At 35.9% G+C, this 9,675-nt stretch overlaps 1 protein-coding gene across 1 annotated transcript; it reads right to left on the reverse strand.

Annotated features, from left to right (window-relative positions):
- Positions 1-3,940: 3,940 nt before the first annotated feature.
- Positions 3,941-7,135, reverse strand: LOC134533675 (tigger transposable element-derived protein 6-like). The gene is made up of 2 exons (XM_063371223.1): positions 6,928-7,135; positions 3,941-6,192 (listed from the first exon to the last, which is right to left on the reverse strand). The coding sequence occupies exon 2, from the start codon at positions 5,915-5,917 to the stop codon at positions 4,379-4,381; it is 1,539 nt and encodes a 512-aa protein (XP_063227293.1). The 5' UTR covers positions 5,918-6,192; positions 6,928-7,135; the 3' UTR covers positions 3,941-4,378.
- Positions 7,136-9,675: the final 2,540 nt, after the last annotated feature.

Here is a 9,675-nt window from a genome sequence, read left to right on the forward strand (position 1 = left end):
GTGTGTGCAGATGGCTGACTCAACATATTGCAGAATTTAATACATTTATTTCAATTATTAACTAAATTTTATAGCACAATTTTATAAAGTTCGTGTTATTCTGTTAAAAATAACCAAATAAAAATATGTTTTCCATAGTTAATCATATATTTTTATTTATTAATGCCAACCTCTCTAAGAAGCTGCCAATGATCTTTCGCAAAATCAAAACAAATGATCTTTGGTATTAAGTAGGTACTAAATTATTAAAATTTTCTTGAATTGTAAGAAATTCGTTTTCTTATGACACTAATAAAATACCACGCTTGTATGAGTTACAAATTAAACCCTACTGACACAAAAATAATATTCTGAAAAACAACTATAAAGTAATTTGTATTTTTTATCATTTGGTTTAAAAACATTATAATTATTTGTCATAATAAATTTAAAAAAAACCAAACAAGTCCTCCTTTTTATATTAAGTTGTTTTAAAAAGCAAAGTAATGACCACCTAAATTTAAACACATTTCGGTTTTTAACGATTCCCTTGGAAAGAGGCAAAAGTAATTATAACGTACAGAATGCAGAAATATTTCACAGAAAATGTACAGAAAACATTTGAGCAAAAATATGCCCAAAATAACAAAACAATATCTATTGAAATAAATATACATTTGGTATACTACTACTGACCAAAATTAATGATGAAATCCTGCCAGTTACATAATATTTTGTTTAACCAGTGGATAAAATGTAATTCTAAGCAAATTTTTGTTTCAATTTTTCTTAGCAATCGCTACAAAATGATGACATTATCACAGTTGTTTATAACGATGTACATTCAAGCCAATAAACGAACATCTACCTTTAGCCTTGATGAATATTGGGTTTGTTTTGCTATCCAGTGTGGGCGCCTCCCAGACGGCACTCCCTAACTTCTTACCTCAATGCTTCTTGCCGGGATTCAGCCGGCAGCACGTCGATGCCAACCTTCCCACGACAAACAGTGCAGGCGGGCCAACCTGTTGTACCGCTCCTACACCCCCCCCCCCCCCACCCCCAACAAAAAACCCTGACTCTTACGCCTTGTTCGCCAACAGCTAGGGCAAGCAGCGCCAATCACGCGAGACTTTTGAACGGCGAGATCTGCCTTTCCACAACCTTTTATCTCAATGTAAAAAAGAATTCAACTGCGTTATCTGCAATTGGTATGCGAACAGAAATACTTATGTTTTTACGAGAAAGTAGAGTTTTTTTCAGTAGTCCTAAACACGATGTTATAACGAACCTAGTGAATATTGTCATTTTATAAATTAGTTCAATTTTTTTATAAGGTATCAGTTTACACAAAATTATTTTTCCAAAAACAAAAACAAAAAATTATATTGATATAAATTGAAAATAGGGGAAGATACGGTAAAATGGCCACCCTTAAAGTTGAATGACTGCCAATTGGATAAATGTCAACATTTTTTACTTGACTTTACCAACGTATTCTCTCAAACTAATGATGTTTGGATATCACTTTCTGATTTTGAATTATATCAACACATTTTATAATATTTTTAAGCTTATAGCCGAAATGGGAAATTGACACTTTACCTACCCAGCGGTCTACATAAACCCCCAAAGCCTTTAATGTGGCGTTGTCTCAATAAAATGTAATTATTCTTATATTAATTCAAGTTTGATTGAAATTTGACTCCGGAAATAATAAAATGCGACAAAGACACTATTCTTGTTAATAATTCATTTTTTTTAATTGTTCATTAATCACACACGCAAATATTCTTAAGACTAAAATTCGCAAGAAAGTCATCATCATCGTCATCACAGCGAGAGCTTGCTTCATGAGTCCAACGTTTACACACAAAACTCTGTATTAAGCCATCTTCATATTTTGACTTAGTCCAAAAAACATCCAGGGTCGTAATCCATATCATCATCAGTTATAGCGTGTTTCTTAATTTTAGTTTTAAATTTTTTTGGCAGGTTTGTTGAAAAAGTAGCAGGTTTAGATAACTTAATTGTTCTTTCTTTTGTTCCCGTGGTTTGGTTTTTCTTCTTGCAAAGCTTGTTTATATGGAATACTAGTTATGATTTCTGTACGACCCTCTTTCTGTTAGTTTTGTTTTATGCAATACCTTGGGAATAGGAAACAAGTATTTAGGCGTAACTGCGAATTATGTGCTTGTTTGTGGATCTAAAATTGGTGGATTTAATGTGCTAACTGGTGCAGCCAACATTGGTGGCGTCTATACTGGTTTTTCCTTCAAGGTTGTTGATCTCATCTAGTTGTTTTTCTGGCTCTGCCTCTGTAGTGTCTGCGGCCAAAAAATCATGATCTTTGAAAACGTGGCGATCTATAGGCTCTACTCCACATTTACGAAAACCGTTTACTGCAATAGACTGTTGTGCTGCCACGCTATAGGCTTTGCCAATGAGATTGCTGAATTGGTATACAGTTATTGCTCTTCCTGGGTTATTGCGAAAATACGTCTCAACCGCTTGAATGTAATACTTGTTAACAGGCCCCATGAAAGACAAATCCAGTGGTTGAACACGGTGACTGCTGTGTGGGGGCAAATATAACACGATCATGTGGTGATTCCCAGCATAATTAAAAAAAACCATATTATTGTATGTGGGTTAAGATGGTCTAGAATCAGGACAGCTGGATTTTCTTCAGTAGGCTTGCTAATTTCAGAAAATGCTTAAACCAATACGTAAAACTATTCAATTTCATACACCCCGTCCAATTACAAGCAAATCCTGTACCCGGCGGTGCCCCATCTTGTAGTTACACCTTCATTCTCTTTCGAGGAAAAATAATAAAATGGGTAATATATTTTCCACCTACAGCCATACAAAAAAATATTGTGGTGCTCAATACACCCCAATCTTCTGAGGTGATAGCACCCACCTGCTTTTTTCTTTGTGTGCAAGTATTTTAGATATTTTGCTCTTCACTGTGGTAAACCCAAACTCATCCACATTAAAAATACGTTGGTGTGGATAGTTTGTTTTAGACCTCATCTCTTCCAGAAGGTAAAAAAACTTAATTACATTTACTTTATTGAAACCTCGTGCTCGAGCGAGAGGGGTGGCTTCTGGGCATCTGGATGTCAGTTCCGGATGACGTATTCTGAAAGCAATATTCCACGATTTTCCACTCATTTGAGTTATATTTGTAAAAATTATTTTTCATATTATTGCATTCAGCCAACTGATAGGCAAGCCTCATTAAATCTTGCAAGTTTATTCCATATCTAAAATGTTGCACCAATTCATCTTCTTGCTCAGGACTAAAAAATTGACGTTCTTACAGTTATAACTTTTTCCATCGCAATCTGGTTCTATGTATGCTGATGTGACGTACGTTCATATGTTTTTGACATATCTAAGACAACACAAAATATTATTTATTTTGACAGAAAAAAATAGCAGTAAGACGGGTAAAGTGTCCTACTAGGTCACTTTTTATCTTCAGACTAGGTCAGTTTACCTGAAACGGAAAAAAAAAAAATATCTTAAATGTCAAATGAGGTTATACTGTCCTTCTTTGACGAGAAATAATGAGGTCACTAGAGGGGTTTACTGATAAAATATTTACATTTTTTATGTACAATGAACACAGTAAATTATTACAATATTTAACCACTTACCGGAGATCAGAGACCAAAAAACTAAATTTTTTGTCATGAAATTTGTCTACGTGAACTGAGTGCGTCGGTGTTTAATTGCGCAATATGGGGTTGGCCAATAAAATATTTCCATAAGCCTTTAACACATGACGCTACTTGGTTATTTCTTAAAAAGTAGGTGGCCACTTTACTTGCCTGGGTCACTTTACTGAACTTTCCCATGAAAAAATAGCCTTTCGTAAAATAAAGTCAAAAGGTTTTATTTTATTATAAATACTTAATGGCAATAATGACTAATATAAGGTCACTGATGGTAATATGGCCATGTTAAGCTTTGTTTAATTTTATTTTATCTAGTTTTCGGGAAATCCCCATAAGTGTTTGATGGACATAATATCTACAGTTTTTCTTGTCAAAAACCATTAACAAAACATTTTTTAATACATGTCATTATAAAATAACTGAAAAATAATAAATACATGTATTTGGGCCATATTAAAAGCATGTGATGTTAATATGGCCAATGATTTATAGGAAGCTAAAAATAAGGTTTATTAGCACAAATCATAAATGAATTGTATTTCTGATGAATATTAAATAATATTTACTTATACATACATAAGAATAAACAGCAAATATATTTTTTAAAACATATAAAATACAGTTTTATTATTTTTTGATAATGAAAGTCAGATTGTAGATAAAATATTAAATTAACAAGGAACATATTGGTCTCTTTCAAAATATTCACACTATAATAAACATTTCGGGCAAATAAAAAACTCTTTGTGATCTTTGGTGAGGCCAACACATTCTTCATGGACATATATTTCACAAACTCCGCACAGTCTCATATCCTTCACTTCATCATTGCAACAAATTGCACAGTACCAACTCTCAGACTTCTTTGAAGCAGTCATCTGGCGAACAGACTTTGTATTATATTTTTTGCTGTTTCCACTGTTCTTGCTGCTATCTAACTTTACATCCTTGTTATCTTCAAATAAAGATTTATTCAGTACAACACCCCTGTTGTTTATAGCAGGTTTCATAACCCGTGTGGTTTTCCGTTTTTTCTTTGGTGTAGGTAGCATTTCTCCAATGGAACCACGCCTGGACAGATTTGCAGTACTTTCGGGAATATGCAAACTATCAGAGTAATCTGAAGAACTTAAAGGTTGTGCCAAGTCTCCTGTGATATCTGAATCAGATGATGAACTGGTGCTGTGTCTAGAACCAAGCTGGCTAACATTTGTCTGTAGACCAGACGGACCTGCCAATGAATGGTCGTCATTGGCATTATGTTGTTCCTGCAACGCATAAGCGGTTACAGTTTCGTCTGCCATTTTTGTGTTAGGTGGCGGAAGCTCAGTAGCTATGCTGGGTGCAAAGGCCTCTTCTGGAATCACGAACGGATTGAAGGGGAAAATGCCAGTAGCCTTAAATCCACTTTTCATGTTTGCTTGTGTCATTAACTTTTCCCATGTTGGTGTAAAAACATCAGCAAAGTTCAATTTGGAAATGTCTTGCTGTTCTTTGTGCATATTAAAATAAAGGAGTGTGTGCTGATCCCAAAAAATCTCAAAACTTTGGAAACAACCTTTGTCTAAAGGCTGTAACTCATGAGTCGTGTTTGACGGAAGACAGTACAAAATAATTTCATTCTGTTCTGCAACTTCACATATGCTGTAGTCTAAATGTGACTTAGCCCCATCAAAAATCAGAAGACAAGGCCCACTTGGCTTGAACCTAGAGAAGTGATTCAGGAAGGACACAAAAGATTCGGTTGTCATGCTACCTTTTCGAGTCATTATTGTTGTTGAACCTGTAGGTAAATTTTTTTCCCAAGCTGGATTTTTTCTTAATCCAGGGAATAGGATCATTGGGGGAATGACATTTCCAGTAGCATTTCCACAGGCTACAACAGTAACACTCTCGCCACGTTCCTTTGCAACAATATGGACGCGCTTTGACCCCTTTTTCGCCAAAACCTCTGGATCTTTGTGCAGTTGTAACCTACAACCCTTCTCATCCATGTTGAATATTTTTTCAGGGAAGTTTAAAAACTTGTTCTCAGCAAGGACATTCTGCAATTTTTCAAAATGGTCTCCAACTATGAATTTGTTAAGCTTTTGAGCTCGGGCAGGATTTAGCCTTTGAGCTTTTCGTTTGCTAATTTCAGGATTTCTGGCCAAAAAGCCATTCAACCAGTAGCGACCTGCAGTTTCTTTAGTGAACCGGTGAGTTATCCCATTTTCACGGCAGTATTTAAAAACATTTAACTTGAGCATCTTTGATGTGAGTGGATAACCAACATCTGCTAGACGAATTATTCTCCTGCTAAGTTCCCTCTCTTCCTCAGTTTTGAGTGTTGCCTTACAACCCAATTTTTATTTAACATCTTGGTTATTGGAAAGATAACGGCGAAGGGTTCGCCTAGGCACGACATACCTTTTACTTGCTGCATTAACAGATAGGTTGCCAAGTCTTACAGCATCTACTGCCTTGCTGAGTCCATCTTGTGTCCAACTACCCCGCTTCTTTTGTGGATTGAAGGGATTCATTTCTGAAACAAAAAACAAATAATTAACATTAGTTACAATTTAATTATAAGTTATTATTTTTGGCGCTATAATTAATGTATCGTGATATTTTTTATGTAATTTAATTAATTTTTATATAGAATTATTGAAAATATAATATCCAGTGTGCTCTTTCAATAAATATTTTCCTGCAAAACAAGTTTCATGATATTTTCACTTCATTACATTTTTACATATTATTCTTAAAAATATATTTTCCATTGTGCACTTTAATAAATATTTTCCGGCAAAAATGCACCAGACAAAAACAATTTAAATATACCCAGTGATGGCATCTGAGGAGTTTTTTTTAAGTTGTCATTTTAGGTAGGTATCCTGTGTGAGGTACACATTTTTCTGTAATTTTTATTACTTGTCTCTGTAAAGGTATATATTAATTACAGTAATAAATAAACTCGTAATAAATAATAAAATCACATACACTAATAACAATTTACCTACGAGGGGACATACAGTATGTATAAACCATTTCATTCACAAAAGGTTGCTAATATGGCCAACTGCAGCTAATATGGCCACATGGTTGGCCATATCAACAACCTGGGTGACATTTCAAAAAGTCGATTATAGTTTTTAAATGGTTGAAGGTAATAAATCTTTTTAAAATACATTTAAATAAGCATAGAAATCTACGCACTGAGACATCAAATTTCTGACAATATCTAGTAGTACACTATTAAAACAAAATATAAACTTACCGGAGTAAAATAAGAAGAGTTCTCTGCTCGCAGCAAAAACCCATGAAAATGGCGCCTCCCTGGTGGTGTGCGTGCTGCCCGGACCCGGCAAATCTGTGAGCTCTCGACAATGGTGTTCCGAAGAACATGCCAGCACATTCTATCGGTATCCGCACGAACTACGTCAATGGCAGCCAAATGGCCATATTACCAACATGGCCATATTACCATCAGGGACCTTATATTTAATACAAAAATAAGTTAACTAACGCTGACAAAATTGTACGTATTATTTAACGTGTCAGATAGTGTTTGATCCACTGAAGCTTGTGAAGAAATATGTGGCATCATTGCTATTCTGCGTATATTTCCTCCGCAGTTGATCCCGGAATTTTCGCAAGGAAAGAATAACAGAAGCTAATGGAATGGATTTTCTCGGAGAAGGCTACATCCGTTGCCTACACAAGACATTCCGACAGTGTTTTTCCTCATATTATCTTATTGTATCAAATATTGTAAATTTGGACGAAAGATTGGGCCTTCATTTAGTTCACTAAGAACAAACTAAAGTTATTATTAAAATTCTATATAGCTCTTAAAATTAATCTATTTTGTAAAATTGGTAAGAGCGCGTAGCCATTATACAATTTCCAGGCGCCTTTTGCACGGAAACCTGACTGCGGTTTAGTGAGCGATTCCTGGATGCTCTGGGTCAGTGAATGTGTTCGGCGAATTGTCGGTGGTCGAACATTCTCAGCACGCACTCGGGATCTATATAGACCCTGAGGCGCGACTTTCCACACTCTCCAACCTGAGTCTTGGAGCTGCAACATGTCGTTGTGAGGTGTCCACTAGAACTACGAGCCACTTGCTGGTGTACAGGTCTGTGAGGAAGAAGGCTGTGCGTGACGTCAGAGTGGGTCATTGGATGCAATGCCGCACAGACGAGTACACCGAGCGAACAGGCGAGTGGTTGAGGGCTTGCCTCAGGGATCAGGTGCGTACCCTCGTAGACACTTATAGAAGACCCAGCAGGTAACCCAGTGAATACAAACTGGAGCATGTTGAAATCGCTACCCCGACAACAGGACAACCGAATTGGCAGAGTACTCGCTGTCACGTGGGGATAGGCTCAGTTAGTTAGTAGTTAGTGCGTATTTACCGGTTATGGCGATGATGCCGCTGCGAGGTACAAAGTATCGGTCCATAACTGAATGCTCTGATTGATGGCAGCAATCTTGGATGACCTTGACCTACAAATTTTCTAAAAATTACTTAACATTTCTCAAAAATCCTAGGAATTTTCCTATTTTGATGGCAAAATTTCCGTTTTTAAGGAAAATATTGAATTTTTCTTGCAGAAATCCAGAAGGGAAAATTTTCCACGGAGAGGGGCAATATTTTATCGATAAGGGCAAAATTCCACGAAACCCTATCAGAGATCATGTCATTGAACTTGTACGTAACATTTGAATTTTTTTTCAGAATTTTCCAACAAAATTAAAAAAAAAAATTATTGCTTATTTTAAATGTTTAGTCAATCATTTCAGTCCTCAGTTCGATTCCCGGTGAGAGAAAAAAGTATAGTTTATTCAGTACAAACATTAAACAAATTCTTAATTACAATTTGAAAAAAATTTGTAACAAAATCTTGCTTCTTCACACCAGCCATCTTGAAACAAGACGTCACCGTTGTACTTTTCGTAACGCCCGTTATCTTAAAAATCCGTAATTTTTATCCGAGTTTAATGGGAAGTAGTGTACAAATGGGGCTCCGGCGCCTGGCTCCTGGCTGTGAAGCCGTGAAGCCGACCACCATCTTGGATTGTGAAATCACGGCGGCCATCTTGTATGACCATGACATCGACCTTTGACCTTGACCTTGACCTCTGTGGTGATCTTAGATCCGTCATTATGGATGCGATATTTTTAAATTGAGCGCCCCACTCACTAATTCTGCAATTTTCATTACACCTGCCATTTGGATGTGTAGGACGTCATCTTTGCACTTTTAGTTGTGATAACCATACTGAATTATAATAATATGTCCGCCACAATGGATCTGATTCTACAGCCACTTCTAAAATTCAAACTCATAAAAAAAACACTGATTATGTTAATGATTAAATTGATGGATTCCCATTGTTGCTTGGATCCTTGACCGAACAAATAATTTTATTTTATTTAATAAATACATATATCATTTTCAATATCCAAAAATCAGCATTGGTTCTAAGTCTACCAGTCTTCAGTAAGTCTTTATGGCCGCCATATTGGAAACATTTATTTATTTACCTAGAAATTCGGGAACATTTTAAAATTCTTTAAAATATTCACTTACTAAAATAATGATTGCCGCAATTTATTTCCGCCCTTAGTTTGGATCTCGGCAAGTGATATGGATAACTAAAGCTTAAAATAAAATTTTATATTCTGTTTCCCGTTTCCTTTCGTGGGGTTTATAATCATTCAGAAAAACAAATATAGTGCTGCAATCAGCGCCTGATAGTTTTGAAGAGTTGGAGCTGTTGGAGCACTAGGAGCTCTTGGAGCATTGGAACATTGGAGCTTTTGTAATGTTGGAGCACTTGAAGTAGTTAGAGCTGTTGAAGCACTGGAAATATGATTTATTTGACACAATTAGAACTCTTAGAGCATTTTGAGCAGTTGGAGCTGTTAGAGTTTTGAAGCATTGGAGCATTTGGAGCGTACTGTATGTATATTGGCCGGATCGTATTCCTAGGACGAGATCGTATCACGACACATCGA

Source organism: Bacillus rossius, chromosome 7, assembly GCF_032445375.1.
Source record: "Bacillus rossius redtenbacheri isolate Brsri chromosome 7, Brsri_v3, whole genome shotgun sequence".
Classification (NCBI taxonomy): domain Eukaryota; kingdom Metazoa; phylum Arthropoda; class Insecta; order Phasmatodea; family Bacillidae; genus Bacillus; species Bacillus rossius.

Coding starts and splice junctions, on each gene's coding strand:
- LOC134533675 (XM_063371223.1), bottom strand. CDS start 5,917: ATGCTCAAGTTAAATGTTTTTAAATACTGCCGTGAAAATGGGATAACT.